We start from the raw sequence: 19,410 nt of genomic DNA, 5'->3' as shown, positions 1-19,410 counted from the left end.
GGTCTCTTTAGCTTGGAGGAGAGGAGACTGAGGGGAGACCTCATTAATGTTTATAAATTTGTAAAGGGCGAGTGTCAGGAGGAAGGAGGCAGGCTTTTCTCAGTGACAGCCAATGACAGGACAAGGGGCAATGGGAGCAAGCTGAAGCACAGGAGGTTCAATCTGAACATGAGGAAAAACTTCTTTACCGTAAGGGTGACTGAGCACAGGAACAGGCTGCCCAGAGAGGTTGTGGAGTCTCCTTCTCTGGAGACATTCAAAACCCACCTGGACACGTTCCTCTGCAACCTAGTCTAGGTGATCCTGCTCTGGCAGGGGGCTTGGACTGGATGATCTTTCGAGGTCCCTTCCAACACCTAATATTCTGTGATTCTGTGAAATAGGAAAACTCAATTTAGACATGGGAAACTCTCGGCAGAGATACCACTCTGTCAGGCGTCACCCTACTGTTCCTCTCTTAAAATCCAGTTCTGCCATTGCTTTCAGTAAGAGCAGGACTAGACTGATAGATCGGGAGTATCTGAAAGTCCCTGCCCAAAGCATATTGGCAGGAATCTGAAATCAAGTTAGAACAGACTGATAAGAGAACTCTGTTTCATTTAATCTGAATGCCAAACACCTCTCCTTTGCACATGCTGGGATTGAAGGCAGATACTCTTCTCATCCATTATTCAAAATAGAAGTGTTACCTTTTAGTGCTCAGATTTCTATCAGTTCATGGCGAATCAGTGGAGAAAACTCCATGCGGCCAGAAGACAGGCAGAAAGGAAACAGTTTCACACTTTCTAACAATATGAAGTTGTGGGACAACATTTTATTTCAGTGTGAACCAGCCCCTGTGGTATCTCTGCGCTTCACTCACACAACTTCAGCCTTACAACGAAGTCCAGGGTGGGAGCATTGTCAAGAACCATCAGCACAGGCCACTGGAGACTGACTTATTGTCTGCCATGTTCCCTGTATCTCAGGGCCAGCCTGGGTGTTATTTACAGTCAGATGATCAATGCCAGCCAGCCTCTGAGCACTGATCTAGTGAGAAAGCACCACCTCTTCAGAAGATAATGCCCATATGAAAACATTGTATCCATCCTAATTCTCTTCTGATGGTTTTCCCTTTCCTGTTGACTCAGACGTACGAGAATTAAAGGCCCTCTGGGTGGTAAGTTTCAGATACCTACAGATTTATTCTGTAGTTGATTTAATGAACCCTTAAAATAAACACAGTTTTGAGCTAAAAGTACAAAGAGAAATGACCCAGTGGCTGAAACTCTGGCTTAAAATTAGGAATAAAATGCATCCAGTCACAAGTTTGCTGGGCAACCACCTTTACCTGTCTTAGTATCCCCATTGGTACATGAGGAATTAGGACATTGCTCTCATTTTTATGAAATACTTAGAGGCTTTCAGTGCATTATTCTATTCACAGAAAAACCCGTACCTGTAGTGTAGTGCCCCACAACGAAGTAGCAGACCTTACTTTCCCTGGTTAAATACTTGTCACATCTCCCACTCCTTTTGCTGATCTGCTTTCATAATTTTCTAGGCTCTTGCAACTTGAAAATGCAACAGGAACAAGCACTGCTGGATGCACATTACAGCAACCCAAGCGATGATGCTGAAAAATCACACAGACTGTATTGACCAAAAGCTGAGGCAGTGGCTGTTCCAGTGGATCTACACCACATGCATCTGGTGCTTAACTACAGCCATCTCCAAATACAAGGATCACAGTGTAAGACAGTTGCAGTCATACAGGAACCTAAGGAGACAAAGAAATAAACGGGAAGAAAAGTAACGGCAGAGCAGGCAGAATTGGTCACTTACCCACCAGTGCCCTCCAGTGGCTCACACAGCAACTCAAGGAGCTGAAAACAAGAACCTGTTTCACAAGCCAGACACCATTTCACTGAAATCGTTTCACTAATGGACAGAAATGAAACTGCTGACATCTGGATATCAAACAGCTCTTTTTAAAATGTAAGTTCTTGCATGGCAATCTCATATCTGCTATCAGTACATACCATATCCATAAACCCCTGCATCCATCATGTGAATAAAATATTAATTGCAAGCTGTGTAAAATGAGACAACAGAAACCAAAGTGATTCCCAAGACAAAAATGTTTATTTGTACTAACTCTTCAAATGGATATACATTCACAATCTTCAAATAAAAATTGGTACACATGTCTAGGGCAAACTGAGTATGTATCATTAGAGGATAACGCCTTCCTTAGTAATTAATGTTCGTAAATCAAGAATTAGTTACAAATTGATGGTCTTGTATGCAAAAAACTTACACAAGGGTTAATGTTTTCAGTAAGAGTATCTCAGTACTAGGCAAAACAGTTTGTTTGTAGAACAGGCTTCTAATCATTCAGTGCCAGTATCAGATCACAGTCTTTTAATGAGCAGTAAATATTAGTGGGGAAAAAATATCTAGTGCCAAGCTGAATGTTCTCAAGCACTGAAAAGCAAACACAAATGGTGAAGTAGGTACAGAAATTGAAATAAATTATTTTAGTTACTGAAACCTCAGTTTTTGTCTGAAAAGAACAAGAACACTATTACAGACTGGAGGAAAGCCATTAAAACCTTTTCTCTGGATTTGCCTTAGAAAGGGCTTCTGTAAAAAACAAGAACCATGAAGATTTTGGGGTTTCAGTGGTAGAACCAGTATTGAAATAATAAAGAAATAATCTTAAAATATATATATTAATTTACCACATTTAGCTCATATAGCCCTTTATGTATCTTACAAAATGCTACTCTCTACATACTGGACATAAAAAAAAAGGTCTTTTATATATATGAATATATACACATATAAAGGCAAAGCAAATCAGCTTGGTATTAAAAAAAAAACCAACACAAAGCATAAGCAGACACACTGAAAGTTACGCAGTAATAAGGAGTGTATGCTCCAAGTGTGCGTTAGTGTAACAGTGCTTCCAATCTTCACACATCCTTTCAATTGCCTAAGCAGAGCGCTTACTCCAAGACAGCTCTACCAGCCACTTCCTCAACTGCCACAAGCATCTGATGTTACTTCACTTCTATCTAACTGAACAGCCATCTGTTATATTTAGCACTAAATCAGAAATAAGGCAAAATAACTTTTCACATCCCTGAATATCTGATGACATTCACGAGATCTTCCAAAAATTAATGCAAAACATTAAAGGAGCTTTGTCTATACTAAGCTGCCTCATTGCTTGCCTATTTCAGAGTAAACCAGGATCCTTAAGTATGACAATTATTCCCAGGCATCCCGCTTTGTTTTAGCAAGTTTTGAATGACAACTGAAAGCTTCAGGACGGGTTTGTGCTCACGATTCCTGGTCTAAAAACATCACTGAGACCAGTGCACAACAAAAACATCACTGAGACCAGTGCACAACAGTTCTGACACTGCTCAGGGGTTTGGAGTGGATATGCAGAGTGGCTGGGCATTTCTGTTGAGCTCTGTAAATCACAGTGCTAACCCTTGTCTCCCGGCTGCAAGAATGAGTCCACTCTTTATGTACCTAGTATATGTATTACCCCCAAAATATTACAGTTTAGTATACAAGAAAACCAAGACAGGTTTCATTTATCTATCTTTTCTACCATCAACCTTCTTAAAAAACAACCCCAACCAAGCCAATCCATAATCCAAACCACTAAACTCGATAAAATAAAAAAAAAATCCAATAATATATCAAGTTAACCTCCCTGATAAAGCAAAGGTGCCTGAAAAACCTGGCTGAGATACCTGGGGAATGAAAGAGACAGATGCCTTTGAGAAGCTTTCTGGGAGATTGGTCATAAAGGACTCGATCCAGCACTCATTAAAGTTTGGTACAGAGAAAGATTCACTTCAGAATTCATTTCGCTGAGGCGGCTGGTGCAGGACTGCAGTCCAGTGGACAAGTCAGTCACTGGCAGGCACTGAAATGAAGGTAGTTGGCGTACTGGCGCTTAAGAACCCTTCTGACAACACAAGCATGATTAACCAGGGATTTCCACAAACTTTCCTTGGAGTGTTGTGTGGAGTGCAACACCTTGTAGCTGGTGGTTGAGCTAGGAACAGAGCATCACGATGTTGAGCAGTGGATACCCCAAGAGTATCCTTCCCCACCCACCAAACTGTACCAGTGATGAACGGCCACAGATTCAACACTAAAATGAACCCCAGGCTCCAGGATTCAGAATCCTCAGGTCAGCATCTCCCACTTGTTCGAGGGAATGGGATTCTAGAAGAGCCTAACACCTGGGAATGGCAAGGGAGAAACGGAGAAATACAAAAATGCAAGGATTAAAAAACTGAAGGGGAGGTAATGATCCCCCTCTAGCATATTCCCTTTAAAACAGTGTAATTAAAAACTTTAAATTCACTTAGAAATTGGGTTTAAAATAGTCTGACAGTTACAGACTTTCAAAAATCAAAACATTCGTCACCAGAGTTGATTAAAATATCCCTGTAGCCCCCTGAATAACTGCTACCACTTGTTTCGCATTAATATTGCTTAAATTAATATAATCATAGACATGCAAAATGTTAACATTTCAATGTGTATGTAGAATAAAACCAAGTTCTAATGGAAAGACTCCTAATATTCAAGGTTACAGGTTTGATTCAGTAGGGATTCTTCCCATGGTGCCCAGTAGATTTTGGACTAGGCCTTAATAAGAGACAACAAAACATTGTGTTTTATGGCGTAGGAACACACACAAAGTACACTTGTGTATATGCACTAGATACGTAGTGCAACTTTTGCATTGCATGTATTAAAAGAGTTGTATTTTAGCCAGTAAAACGACAATCACCAAGCCAACACTGCATGCTATGTCAATACCCATTCAGAGACATTCGTGTTGCTACTGTTGCCTAGTGAGCAGCTTTGAACGAAGCTTAATGATACATCCACTTGAACCCGAATAGAAACTCGAAAGGCAGAAAGCTGCAGCAGTACGACAATGGCCTGATTGGTTTTATATATGCTCTGGATGACTCTGAAGGCAGGATATCATCTCTCTGACAGGCTTCCCTTCATAGCAGATTTGATACACGGCAGTGAATAGTGGGAACCTGAGGAAATAGGGTGTGGAAAGCAAATGTGGTGTAAGTTTATTCTGTAACATTTTAAATCAAAGACATAAAATGGGAAGAGAGGGAAGAGAGAGAGACTGAAAAATCAATTTCTTTTAGTATTTTTCAAGCGCTGACACTGGGCTGAAAAGCATTGGATAAATACAGAACCTACATGCCTCTAAAATGAGTCACTCTCAGAAGCCCAGTTAGCTATAATGGATCCTGCAACATTCATTATGTATGGCACAACCATTAAGAGATCTAAAAAATTAAAAAATTAAAAACACTCACATCTTTCCTTGACATTCTTATAGCAGTGCTCATCTATGGCAAAAAAAGGAAGACTGGCACATCAGTTATGCATTATCTCTGAGTAATAATTTGATAATGTAATTGCAGAATATACACAAAGAGACCCAAGAAGAAATTGAAGGTCAAGTTTTTTAAGTAAGAGTCCAAAATTAAATGTGGATTCTCAAACTCTAAATTCTATCTCTTCTTTTTTCCCTTTTTAAATTCATCACATTTTCAACACTCCCTAGTTATTCAGACTTCTCTGACAATGTGAAGGCTTGTTACAGCCAAGGTGCTTTACAGAAATTTCTATTTGCTTTCTTTTCATCCTGGACAGTGACAGCCAGACAAGACCCATTTTCATACAGAGCCTGGTGAATTTTAGGTATTAATTATCTGTTCACCAAAAGAAGTATCCCATTTCAGCGTGGCGTTTTATATTGGTACATTTGGACCAAACACACTATGTTATTTTGACTGAAATAAAAAATAAGGAGCATTGGAGATGGTGAAATAGTTAATTTCGGAGTGATTCAGAATACATCTGCAGTGAGACTTTCTCCTCAGGAAAAGTGGTCCCATCAGTCACTCTAAATCTTCAAATGTAATACACAAATGCAACACTGAGCAGAAACCTCAATCAGTACTGGGCGCTCTATTTGCTTGTCCATACATTCTGCTACCATGGGTTATACTGAAGAAACTTGAGTGTCACCACAGCCAGAGGGCACAGGAGAAGCCATGAGCCATTCAGCAGTACCATGACAGCATGGTAACAGGGGTAGATACAGGATTTGGACTTGGCTGAATGCAATTCTGCATTATTGGGGAAAAAAGTGGGGAAATGGACGGGCTTGTGAATTTAGTCCATCATTTCTATGGCTTTTATTGCAAGTGCTCAATTCAAAATGTAGAATTTCAGTTTTGTCTGAAACGTTTTAATGGCTTGCTACAAAGTGCATGTGCATTTCTTTTGGTTTATTTTTGTGGAGAACAAGACAAAAATAGCAGCAATAACAAAAACTATTTTGGATCAATCCAAGTGACTTGATTTTTGGTTTTATTTCATCAGTGGAACCAAAATTAGCACATAGCCACATAGCTGCTTTTTCAAATCCAATGCTACGCTGTTTAGATTGCAAAATCCTTACTAGGAGATATGCAGAAAAACATTTACACAGACTTTCGCATTGACAAGCCTTACTTACCACTCACTTTGTATAACACATGGGGCTGGAGGGGGCTGAATTTGCTTTTACTGTAAAAACTTCAGTGTAGGCACTAAAATAAAATCTGTTGTGACTATGCGAGACTTTACTAGAGGCAGCCACAGAACAACCGAAAGCAAGTTCCACACAGCTTTAGATCCAGTACTGGCAGTTACTTCTCAGTGAAGAAGTACCACTACTACAAACCATATCTTGATATCTAAATCTTGCTGGTTATCACAGAGAACGTCACTCTGCTGAGCACAGGTCTGCCACACTTCATGTGGGGAAAGCAGAACCAAGGCTGACTGCAGGCTCAGGGCCAGCAAACTCCAAACGCGTCTTATGCCTGGACACATTAAGAGGGCTGGTTCTACAACTGCTGAATGAAAAGATGAATTGCACTGTAGATGTCAATAGGCATCAACCCTGCTACCAAGGCTCTTCTGCTGAACTTTTGCATATTTCTATGTAGCCTTGGAACTCTTTTTGTAGCATGAGAGTACGATATTTTACTCTTACCTCTTCACTTTGAAACCATGGCTGTTTTACTATATCTTGTATTTCAAATCTGAGGCAGCAAAGTTTTCAAAAAACACTTTGAAAGTTGTTTTCAAAAGTCTTGTTGAATGAGACTTTTTATGAAGAACTGACACATACATGTTGGTACACCAAACAGAAATTAGCAACTCTCTGTTTTCCTATCTTTCATATCTTAAAAACACAGTATGAAGTCTTCTATAATGCACTCTATTTGTTTTAAGATAGAACAGGGAAAAAAACCGATCAACCAACAAAAAATCCCCAACACAGCATCCTGTCCCATTTATGGCATCATGAACAGCAAAGAATGAAGCCAACATTTTAATTAGATTTCTTTCTGCAGCTAGCTTAATTACTGTACACTGCAGAGACAGACCTAGGTGCCTTACATCCAAAGACAGTGTTAAAAAAATAAGTATTTTAATGCAGCTGATCTGTTAAAACCAGACTTTAAAAACTGTTTTGGAAAAAACAAATAACAAGGTTTGGTCTTCTGACTGGCAGTCATTTATTTTCTAATTTTGTCTCCTCTACAAACAGGAACAGAGAGATGCATCCCTTAATCTCGTAAGGAGACAACTGTGTGTGTGGCTTTAGGAATCACACGTGCTCTGACTTGAATACAAATGAACAAGCCAGGACAGCCTGCTTCATTTCATACCACAAACAAACCCAGACCTACACAAGCAGATGGCAGGTTTTATCCTACAGCAAACTGGAAGTCACATTAGGGAAGAGATCTGCGGTATCTAAGCTAGAATCCATGTGGATAGAAGCAGCCACTCTGTTCAGATGATCACCTATACAGGTCCTTAATAACAAAGCTCCTCTCCTTGGAGAAAAGTAATGATTTTACTACAGTGAAATGAGCTGTTGAGCCTCTTCACAAGTCGATTTAGGAAGCCCAGCTTCTATTTTCATGTATTTTATTCTTTTCACATGTTAAAACACACTCGCTGTGCTTTTCTGTGATAGCAGAAGGCAATAATACATTCTGCAAACGGAAGGGCATTCACAAATTTAACGTCACACTATTAGCTCTATCTACAGCAATATCATTTTGGGGTTCTATTCACTTCTCTCTGTGATTTTAACTGGGGATTAAGCTACTCCTATTACAATGATTATCTTTTTGGCTATTAGCTTCATGAAAATATCAACACCAAATATACAGAAAGGATTATGGAGATAAAAAAGGGGTATGTGGAACTTGCCTTATCTGTTCTTACTTACTTTTCCAGCATTCCTTTCTGTTTGAGGATGCGGTACACTTCTGCAGAAGTCTGTGGTCCTTGCAGTTTCTGACCATTCAACATTTCTTTCTCCAATTCTTCAATAGACTAAACAACAGAGTAAGGGGGTGGGGGAGAAGAAATGGAGAGCTATGTTAAAGTTTTCATAAGCCTGACAACACCATCCTGATGCAAAAAAAAAAGTTACTGAGGGTTTTTCCTTTCTCAATAATGACCTTGAGTGAGTATATATAATATTTTCCTATATTCTTGTTTGTAAATACTCTCCTTCTTAAATCTGCATCTCCCAACATTTTATCTCTCCAGCTTTTTTTTTTTTTTTAAATCATCACTCCTTTTTAAGATCTTTACACTCATTCTAGTCCTGTACCACACTCAAAAATGAGACAAAGGTCCTCGGCTCAGCACAGCTAGCATGTCTCAGATAACTGTGCTAGTGAGTACTAGTACAGATTTCCCCTAGTGAGTAAGGTACCTTCCCGGTTTTAACGAACGCTTCTGCTACACGTCGATTCCGGCCACCGTAACATGTCGTGATGAGATCAGCGACTCCACAGCTCTCCAGGAAAGTGGCAGTCGAAACCTGTCCTTTGCAAAAAATTCTGGCAAAGGCAATCATCTCCATCAGGCCAAGGCGAATAACAGCAGCTTTGGTGTTGTCACCGCAGCAAAGGCCATCACAGAAGCCAGCTCCTACTGCCACTATATTCTAATGAGAAGAGAAAAAACAAATGAGAAATGAGTCAATTATTGCTTATAGAATCCTAGGAGACACCAAAAGACAGAGTGCAGATGTCCTTGAGAACTGCAAACACTTTATTGGTGCAATACTTGGTTGTTGTTTGGGGTTTTGTTTGTTTGTTTTGGGATTTTGGTCTGTGGGATAACCTTTAAAAAAAACCCAAAACACATTAAAAAAAACTCAAACAAGTCTTACATTACTAAGTATTTCCAATGATAAAAGCATAGTTGAAGCTCTGGAACAAGTTGCCGCAGAGGCTATGGAGCTATTATTATTGACTGTCTTTAAGAACAAACAGGTTGCACTACACCCAGACAAGGTTTTATCTAGATTGAGCTTTTCCTGCCCTGAGGTAGGGGTAAAGTTAGACTGACATCCCACAGCCCTTTTATCCATATGTTCTTTATGATTGAAGTAATACTGAATCTAAGGAACATTTACTGACTCCCATGCTGATATGCTAAGGGACAAAATTCAGCCAAGCTAATAGTATTCAGCCCTTTTAAGTATGCAGAGCTCCTATAACAGTAATAGTTAATCAAGGATTCCCAGAAGGCTCATGACACAGGAAGACTTTTCCTAAACAAAAAAATGGGTTGTTTTCTTTGCTCCTACCAAAAAAACCCAAACAAAACCCCCAAAACTCTAACCCTACCTAAAAACAAAACACTCCAAAAGAGACAGCATTCTGATGTATTGATAAAGCAAGGAAACAACAGATGTAGTAATACCTTTCTGCATGCAGCAGCAGAAGTAGTGACCTCAACAGAAACCACAGGAGAACCAACATTATGATACCTAAGGTAGCATCTGATGCAGGGAAAAAAAACCCAAAGGACCAAACCAACTTCAACTGTTGCTGAAGAAACAGCAACAGTCAGAAGTTGCTAATGAAAGCAACAACCCGATTAACAACTGGCTGTGTTTTGGTTTTTGAACGGTAAGAACCAAAACCTGCAGGCAGCTGCAGTGCTGGGTGGCAACTCTCAATCAAATGAGGTCAGAGGATGATTCATTGCTCTTTGAGCAGCCAGCTGAGGTCTAAAGGTGACCTTAAAATTGCAGGCAGATCTCAGCATCAGACCTGAAGCAGACAAAGGCGATCAGACTTTTAAAGCTGGTGCTTTAGATCATCTCCAACACTAAAGCTTCCCCTTCCCTCCAACTCTGCCTGCTTTGACTTTGCTTTCCACTTCAAAGCAGCCTACCTGATCATAATTCCCAGTATGACTGGCCTGTGGTATTTTCTTGTCTATTTTTACCTTTTGCAATGTTTGTACAACATCCCCATTGTATGTTCTTAAACAGTGTGCAAATAATGAGGAAACAAGACAACTGATTCTGCTCTAGCACACACACCCACACTAGGAAACATACCCTGGTCTACATAACCCTCAGGCCACAACTATTAATTGTATCATCTGGTTTCATTTAAATCCTTGAAGAATCTATGAAAACTCTCTCTTGTCTAATATACTGTAGAGAACTGAATTATACCACATTGAAAGTTACACCTTCCTTACTGAAAGACGAACCACTCCTTTTAAAAACAAAACAATCTCAACAAAACTTGAGACTGAGCCATCTTTCTGTCCAAAACAAGACCAAGACGGGCAGCTTCGTACTTGAAATCTCTGGGTGTAGGCACCAAGCTGAATTTGTTCCAGGAAGATACATAAAACACAAATTAACACTCAAAAGCCTAATGACGCTGGCACTATAGCGATCCTCTGAGAAGCAGACCTGGGGAAAGGGACAATCACATTATTTATCTGGCCAAAACATCTTTCTGTATCTGATATGGTTCACCCTGAACACTGCCACTGCCAAAGCCCTAGAAGAGTTCCTGCAAATGCAATGGTTATACATAGGTGTAAGAGGAGACAGCCCACATTTCCGTGAGCTCAAAGGCTGACTGTATTTGCATACACAACATGGGGGGGCAGTCTGACAGCCCAAGAAGAAAGGCTGACTTTAGCCTGCAGACAAACCTGCTGTTCCAAAGGTTCAAAAATACTGTCACAACAACCCCGAAATTACTACAACACAGTGTTCCTCTTGGCCTGGGGGATTCAGAGCTCTCAAAACCGCTTCATGCTTGAGCAAACACATTTCCCCTATCTTGGCATCAACAGCTTTTTACATTCAAGCACACATCCTGTAAGCAGGATGCACAGGGTGTTTTTATGCTGCATATGGCTCTAAGCTACTAAAATACTTTGCACTAACAGGCAAGTCTTTAGCTGATGTGGTATCCAGAAGCTGGTGTTAGTCTGTCCTAGTTATTCTAGAACATGAGCAAGGACTGGACTCAGTCATTTCATCAGGGGGATGGTGAAGCTATAGGCCAGAAAAGAAATACTGATGCCAGGCAGTGCTCACAGTATGTGTCAGAGCAAAGGAGGAAAATGTCTTTTACTTGCGTATGACCTGCTGCAAACATGCCAGAGATGACAAGTGCAAGGTCAACAGATGAACAAGAAACCAAAGCTAACAAGTCTGCAGACTTTGCTGACAGATAGTTCTCCTACACAGTCAGTGCTCAGAAATACCCAAATTACAGTCCTACTCTGTTTACAGTAAGTTTGTGGAGTGCTCATGAGGACCCCTTCAGAGGCCATTCCTGAGGCAACCATCACCTCTCCATAATTAAATGGATCATTAGAGAAGTAAGCAGAAATGTTAATTCACCTGAGCCATCTGCCTTCCTTGGAGGTTGTGTCACAGCACAGCCTGCTTTCCCTTCTGCTTTCACAGGAACTTGGAGAAGCTCCTTGCTTCACACCATGGCTGAGAGAGGTCAAATGAAGACTCAACAAATCAAAGACAGCATCAGCGGAATTGTCAGAGAGGTTAAGCTTAAACTGCTGGCTTGCTCCTGGCAAACTGGAACGTAAATAATGGATTTCATTTCCACCTAATCTCAGGAAAGAGTAATTGCCACAATCAACTTCTACAGCACCCAGACTGCCTATCCAACAGTGACTGCAATAAACACACTGTGCAGAACCACTTTTGTGAGGAATAATGCTGGCTTACATTACCTGCCAAACAATAAATCATCATTATACTTATTTCTTTGCTTAAGGCTAAGCTGGAGCCATAAAATTTAGAAATGGGCCTGAAGCAACCTGAAAGGCAACCACAGCTGCTGCTCTGTCTCCTTCCTACAGTCACTGTCACTCCTCTCTTGGTCCTTGGCTGCTGCCATTTGAGGGAGTTTAACTCTTCAGATTCTTGAACAAATACATCAGGCAGCTGGAGCATGGCCATTTTGCCAAGTCCACAGATTAGATTCTCACTTCTTCTCTCACGCTCATCCTTGCCACTGCTTCAGTGGATGATTCCAGTAGTTTACACCCAAAAATACAGCTACCAATGTTTGTAGTGCTTCTCAAGTACGCTGCTAGGTTCATAGACCAGCTCAGTCTTGCCTCGTATCTGTGCTGCTTGATTGTAACACCTCAAAGGTCTCTAAGGACACCTCAGAGGTGATAACCTCGAGTCTGTGCTATTCTGCAGCATCACATCCATCAGCATCCAGAAGAACATCCCTATGTATGCACAGCTGCACATACTACTCTTATACTGGTGTCATAACCTGTAAGTGCTTCCTAGGAAGGCCCCTTCACGGTCTGGCAAATGGCAGCTAGAACTTGTAGGTGGCCCTGGGTCAGGCTGCCCATAAAGCCAAAAGGACACCTTGAAACTGAACTATCCAGATCTAAGTTTGTTTGCTTCTGATGTCAACCCTTAGAAAAGGGCAACAAATAAATGTGCTTCGCTCCTCAAAGGAAAAATATCCTGCTAGAGAAGAACGTGCCAAGCACTTTTTGTTACTGTAGAGAGCTGCTTTTCCTCAGTATCTTCAGGTTTTGTAAAGTGACTGCAATTGCCTATTCAGGCAGTCTCCAAGCTGACACAAGACTGCAGTTTCACTGCACCGATTTTTATACTTCAGTCCATCTCCATCAGCCCATTGCCACAAGAAATAAATACAGCAAATAAAGTGGATATTCAATAAATATATACATATATAAATAGCAATCAAGCACATGTTCTTTCATGATCACTCAGCTGCAATACCTATTATTACCATCTGAATTCAAATATGCTTCAGGGAACAAATTTCTAAGCCCAAATTATCATTACTGTAAGGGAAAGCTGTGCTCAGAGCACTCTCTGTTAGCCTTCTGTATTTTTTCCTCAACCTTTAGGCAACCATCCACATTGAATATCTTCCCAGTTTTGAAAGGCTTGCAGAAATATAAAGCAAGGTAAGTATAGACTTTAACAAGATCTAGTCTGTTATGCCAAAAATACCAGAAAAATCTCCTTTTCCCAAGCTGGTATTTATAGAAAAACGCAGAAGCTGGTGAATATACTATTTCTAGTAGTGTACTATTTCTCATCCTTTAAATACCAGCACAGGAATTGCCTTTACTATTTCCACATCCAAAAAGACAGTCTGGACTGGCATGTGTGCCTGCGTACTTCTGTCCTCTAAGCTGTAGTTTCCACTGACGCCGTTGGCATTTTCAATTGCCACTACTTCAGAAAGAGAGGAGAACCTTTTTTTATATCTCTCTCTTCACACAAGACACTGACATCTTCTGAAACAGGAATTCGCTTCTTCCAGCAACTTAAGTAGTGCTTATTTTTACTGTTCTCATAAAGTAACTTTCCAAGTTTAATAAAGTAACCGTCAGCTGACAGAAGCTACACTTTAGATTTTTCCCTAAAAACAATCACATGAAAAGATGCTTATTTGTCACATTTTTCAATTAAAAATATTATCTGATTGATCATAAAAAAAAATCAAAGTGCTTGTTATTACCTTTAGCAAACAATAATAATAATAATAATAATAATGTACAACTTCTAAGAAACAAAGCTCAAGATTACATTTCACTATTCACATCTGAGATTGGCATTTTGCTTTGCACAGACAATGAAAACATAACCAACTATTTAATGTTAGCTTTTTCATTTTCTTTCAGAGGCGTACATGTTCCAAATATATTAATAAAATCTTGCAATGTTCAAGCTAAAAACAGTGCAAGAAATTATTTACATGCTGTCAGCACAAGATTTAGGATTAAACTAGAAAAGGTTTTAAATGAAAAATTACTTTTAAAAATATGATTTTAATAAAATTTTCTTTGAGATTAAGGAAGAGTTGTATGCTTAAAAAACATCACCCAAACTAGCATGACTGATCCATGCCACTTTATACCAGTTCTTGCCTTTTAAGCAGGCAAGAAATCCATAGTATTTTTAAACAAGTCCATCTATCCTTAATTCTCTTTTTGTTTAGAGCTCATACCACGCATTTCTTTGGAAGTCTCAACTCAGTCAGCAAAATATACTGCAACCAAACCCACAGAGCACACAGAATATATACAGATTTTTGGAAATGCAACTAGAGAGTTCAGTCTGCAAGATGCCTGATGAATAATGAAGCACGAGGGAGGAACAAAACAAGACTACAAAGAAAACACACAAGTTTCACCTCAGTATCTTTCCAGGTCAAGAACAGCAACTTATTTAAATTCTTCTGCACTTCCAAAGAGATACTGGTATCTTGCCTGACTTGGACCTGTAAGAGTGGAATCTGAGTGCTGACCAGCTGCTCAGTTTGGTGGGCACACTCATCTCTAGCCACCTTTCACGAGATTTGTCGGGAATAAAAATTACCTGGGACAGAACTCCTCCATCAAACAGGAATTTAAGCTAGCCAGAAAACATCAGGCTGAGCAGATTTCCAAGAAAAATAAATCTGTAAAACATTCTGACTAATTTCATGGGTCTATACACGGGGATTTGTTTCCTGCGAACCTCCCACGGCACCACAGCATTTGAATGCAACGGCTGTGGAGCCAAATTAAGAGCTCCACAATATTGAGAAATTGCTATAAATACAGTAATTCCAAAGCATGTTACACCAAAGTGTATCCCATTAGCCACAGATCCATGACCTGCTCCTTTTCAGGACTTCCAGTATGACAGCTCTCAAGACAGAATTATCAAGAAAACCAGTATGCAAACATTGTTATTACAGCTATCGATCTACTTTCCACTAAGCAGGAATCAGAACTCCTTAGCTTAAAGGCACCATTCATTGGTGTGGTAGTTTTGCAAGTGGATGGTGCCGCTTACACATAATTTCAACACAGAAAACAAAGCAATACAAATAATCATCCAAAACATAAAAAAATAGTAGGCCAAATTATCTACTAAACCACTGCACCCATCAGAAATGCTTCCATAACAGATATGATAATGTGAACTACAGTACTATTGGCCAGAGTGCCAAGCAACTAATGTCATCCTTTCACAAATGGCCTGTAAGTTCACCTGAAAAAAATGGCAATGACAGTATGTTTAACCTAGCCTTTGCTTCCTGTCAGCATTAACTTTGTTACCAAATTCCAGATGAGTAACTGCCCAACCCCCACTTTTTTCCTATTCAGGTTATTTCTGCATGTGGTTACCCACATGAACCTTACGCAGTGTATGTCCACAAAATACAAAACATAAGAGTGCGCACATTGTGCAGGTCAAAGAAAAGGGGCATACTTTTGTCAACAGACACAAAGGATTAATGCCCACATCTTTCTCCCTTTCTTTTTGTGAACACACTGTTGCAAAAAGGGAACTAAAACGAATCTGAAATATGTTGACCAGTTAGATGAAATGAACAGTTCTTTCATGGCTGTGTGTGAGCTAAGTGAAAGATGTAGAAAGAGAACTTGGGAGATGGTGAGTGAAGGGTCTAAAAGCCAATTCTCAGAACACGCTGCTCCCTAATTTCCCATATGGTTCTTCCAGAAATGTTATGTAGCAGGTTTATATATTATATAAAGCACAATGAACTTTATTCTTTAAATTAAAATATCCTCTTTTTTTCTACAAGGATCACTGTTTCATCAGTGTACCAACTGCACCCTGTTAATCTTACCTTCAGAGCACCACAAAGCTCAACCGTATCTGCATCGTCTACCACAGTGATTCGGAAGTTTGGGGTCTGCAGGAGTTCTTTGAAGAGAAGGCCATTTTCCAAGATTTTGCTGCCTGTTGAGAGAGAGAAAGGAAGACTAAAAAAGGAATAATTTATTTAGGTGTTATTTAGCCTTTCCTGTGCAAGCCAAAATACTTAAAAGCAGAGTTGTTACATCTTCACCCTAAAGAGAGTCCTGTTTTAAGTGACTAAGGACATACCTAAACCACACTTAAAAGCTCTGCACTGAGTTACTCTGGACTTCTTCATAATTTGTTGTCTGCTTAGCAACAGATTCTAAGTAACAATTCTCAATTAATTCTCTATACTGTCTCTCTTTTTGATAATTCTCTTTAAAAAGAACACTTAATAATAAACCAAAGGTGAATTAAAAATATAGCAGGTGCAATTTTACCAATTATTTTTAAGGCCTGCATTCCAGAAAAATACCTACTGCTATCCATGTCAAGGATGTTTTATTCATGGAGCATGTTGCCACAGACAAATATTTCTAAGCACTTAAGAAGTAATTCAACAATTCAAAAATAAGCTCAATGCAAAAGCTGTTAATGAGAGGTTACAAAGCTAAAAATACAAAAAACTGTAAAAATTAACACCGAAAAAACCACCATGACCTCTGTGTTATTATGTATGACTACCTGTAGGTGTAAACACACACGCATATGCCTATCTAGACACTTAGGAATCCAAGACCAGGCACATCTTTGTGCTGCAAAAACGTGCAGACATCAACACAGAACTAAAACCATGTCTAGCTTTTGGGGGAACTAATTATTTTAAAAAATTAAAATAAGATGTTGACACCTTAAAAAAAATAAAACCAACCCAAACATGCATAAAGCTACCATAATACCTGAGCTGGAATACAGATATATAATGCATACAAAGTCATGCAGATTGAAGAAAAAGTTTAAGCACAGTAATAAAATAAAGTAGTTTGTCATATGGAGGGTGATAAAGAGCATGCTTAGTATTTCACCTGCTAAGGTCACATCTCTAGTGAGACTAGGTAAAATTGCACTCCGCCATTTCCCTCTGTTCCCAGTATTGTCCTAGTACTTTTGGAAGTGTAAACATTCTAGGAAATTCAACATTGAAATAAGAAGAACCAAACAGTGTCTGGTAACAGCCTGCTAATGTTGAGAAGGATAAAATCTGAGCTGTTTGGTGTGCAACTGTGAGGACAGGAGCATGTTTTAAACATCTGTATTACTTAGAACAGTACCTATTGTGGTTTCACAGAATTTCTCTGCTGCCACCTCATTGGCAATGTTAGCTCCCATCAGCACACTGATGTCTATTCCCATCTTCTCTCGAATAATGTCAGAGATCAGTTTGAGTCCCTCCGGGCCTTCATCTATTCCCTGCAGCCAACATTAAATGGAATTACTAAAAAGTAATTTATTAGACACAGCAGAGAAGAAAGCACATCATAATTAGTCTTGTCCATGGGTATAAAACTGCAACAAGGCCTATTCAGACACAGACTAAAGATGAGAAACCTCCTACAAGTGAAACTTCTGCTATTCCTGTGACGTGTCTAATCTGACTTCTTTTCATAGTCCACAGCACCTTAATAATTAGGATTAAACTCCAGATGATGGTAAGAGTTTTTATTGCATGCTCAATCAAAGCCCTGATTCTAAGAACTGCTGAGCTTTACTAGTTCAGAATCTCACCTGCTTCACAATCTCAGCGTATCCTTATTAAAACCAGTGAGGCATCATCAATCCATCAGTTGTGAATCAGGCCTGCACTTGGGTTTGAAATTGCACCACAACTCACAAAATGGTATCCCAATAACTTGTTTTGTGAAGAGGTATCGGTGTAAAAAACATCCCCACAAAACAACTGTAAGGCTCCTCCTCCTAAGCAGGCAATTAATAAACAGAAAAGCATGCACACATAGAAACAACTAAAAAAATGTAAATATGTACACAACAATTATTCATCTAAGTGAAAGGAGATCAGAGAGGCTCAAGCACCAAACACAGCTCTTCTATGAGGCAGATGCACCTTCTGACAAAGTCAAGGAGAGCCACACAGAATCACAGAACGTTAGGGATTGGAAGGGACCTCAAAAGATCATCTAGTCCAATCCCCCTGCCGGAGCAGGAACACCTAGATGAGGTTGCACAGGAAGGCATCCAGGCAGGTTTTGAATGTCTCCAGAGGAGGAGACTCCACAACCTCTCTGGGCAGCCTGTTCCAGTGCTCTGTCACCCTCACTGAGAAGTTTCTTCTCAAATTTAAGTGGAACCTCCTGTGTTCCAGTTTGTGTCCGTTACCCCTTGTCTTATCATTGTTTGTCACCAAGAAGAGCCTGGCTCCATCCTCGTGACACTCACCCTTTAAATATTTATAAATATGAATGAGGTCTCCCCTCAGTCTCCTCTTCTGCAAACTAAAGAGACCCAGCTCCCTCAGCCTTTCCGCATAAGGGAGATGCTCCACTCCGTTGATCATCTTTGCAGCCCTACGCTGGACTCTCTCCAGCAGTTCCCTGTCCTTCTTGAACTGAGGGGCCCAGAACTGGACACAATATTCCAGATGCGGTCTCACCAGGGCAGAGTAGAGGGGGAGGAGAACCTCTCTCGACCTACTAACCACCCCCCTCCTGATACACTCCAGGATGCCATTGGCCTTCTTGGCCACAAAGGCACACCTGCTTATTGTAGCGTTAAATCCAATACTGAATCACAAGATGACAGGAGAAAAATCCAACACCCCTCCCTCCTATAAAAACCAAGACTCCAACATTTCCACTGGGAATTTCCACTGGGCAGCAATGATGCCCAGGCAATGCAAATCTATTTCTGTTGTACACAGTTTCCTCTCCCTACACTGACATGATGATTTGTTAGGTTTTCATAGAGAACAGTGATCAGAACTTATGTAAAGCAACACAGCTGCAAATGTTTTCAGAGAAACGCACATTAACTAGCAGAGAAATGTCTTTATCTCCCAAAGATTCCGTTTTATTATCAGACATTAGGCTCGCTTGAAGATTAGACTGTCAAAAAAATTATTTTAAAAAAGGGAAAAAAAAAAGACTAAAAGATGACACACTGCTACCATGCCAAGCAATTTAGAAAACACAGAAGCAAGATGTCCCACTAATGATATTTTTCAGAGCAGAACTGCACTTTAGCTGCCAAAGCTAACACAAACCACTTTAATAGCATTAGTGTTGAGCATAATGAGACCACTAAATCTAAGAGTTTGATGAAAACAGCATGCAAAAAGAAGCTGCAAAAGTGGTGAACAGAATGCATTC

General features: G+C 39.9%; 1 protein-coding gene across 1 annotated transcript in view; it reads right to left on the bottom strand.

The window, feature by feature from the left end:
• Nucleotides 1–4,830: 4,830 nt before the first annotated feature.
• Nucleotides 4,831–19,410, bottom strand: part of GPD1L (glycerol-3-phosphate dehydrogenase 1-like) — a 23,423-nt gene continuing 8,843 nt past the window's right edge. The window contains exons 4-8 of the mRNA XM_010186073.1: nt 17,359–17,497; nt 16,074–16,186; nt 8,846–9,079; nt 8,351–8,457; nt 4,831–5,069 (exon numbers count right to left, since the gene is read on the bottom strand). Of these exons, the coding sequence (XP_010184375.1) occupies nt 4,973–5,069; nt 8,351–8,457; nt 8,846–9,079; nt 16,074–16,186; nt 17,359–17,497 (690 nt within the window). The 3' untranslated portion in view covers nt 4,831–4,972. The remainder of the gene's footprint in view (nt 5,070–8,350; nt 8,458–8,845; nt 9,080–16,073; nt 16,187–17,358; nt 17,498–19,410) is intronic.

Source organism: Mesitornis unicolor, unplaced genomic scaffold (genome assembly GCF_000695765.1).
Source record: "Mesitornis unicolor isolate BGI_N332 unplaced genomic scaffold, ASM69576v1 scaffold27626, whole genome shotgun sequence".
Classification (NCBI taxonomy): domain Eukaryota; kingdom Metazoa; phylum Chordata; class Aves; order Mesitornithiformes; family Mesitornithidae; genus Mesitornis; species Mesitornis unicolor.
The sequence above is the reverse complement of the archived record's forward strand: the minus strand, read 5'-3'. Positions and strand labels throughout refer to the sequence as shown.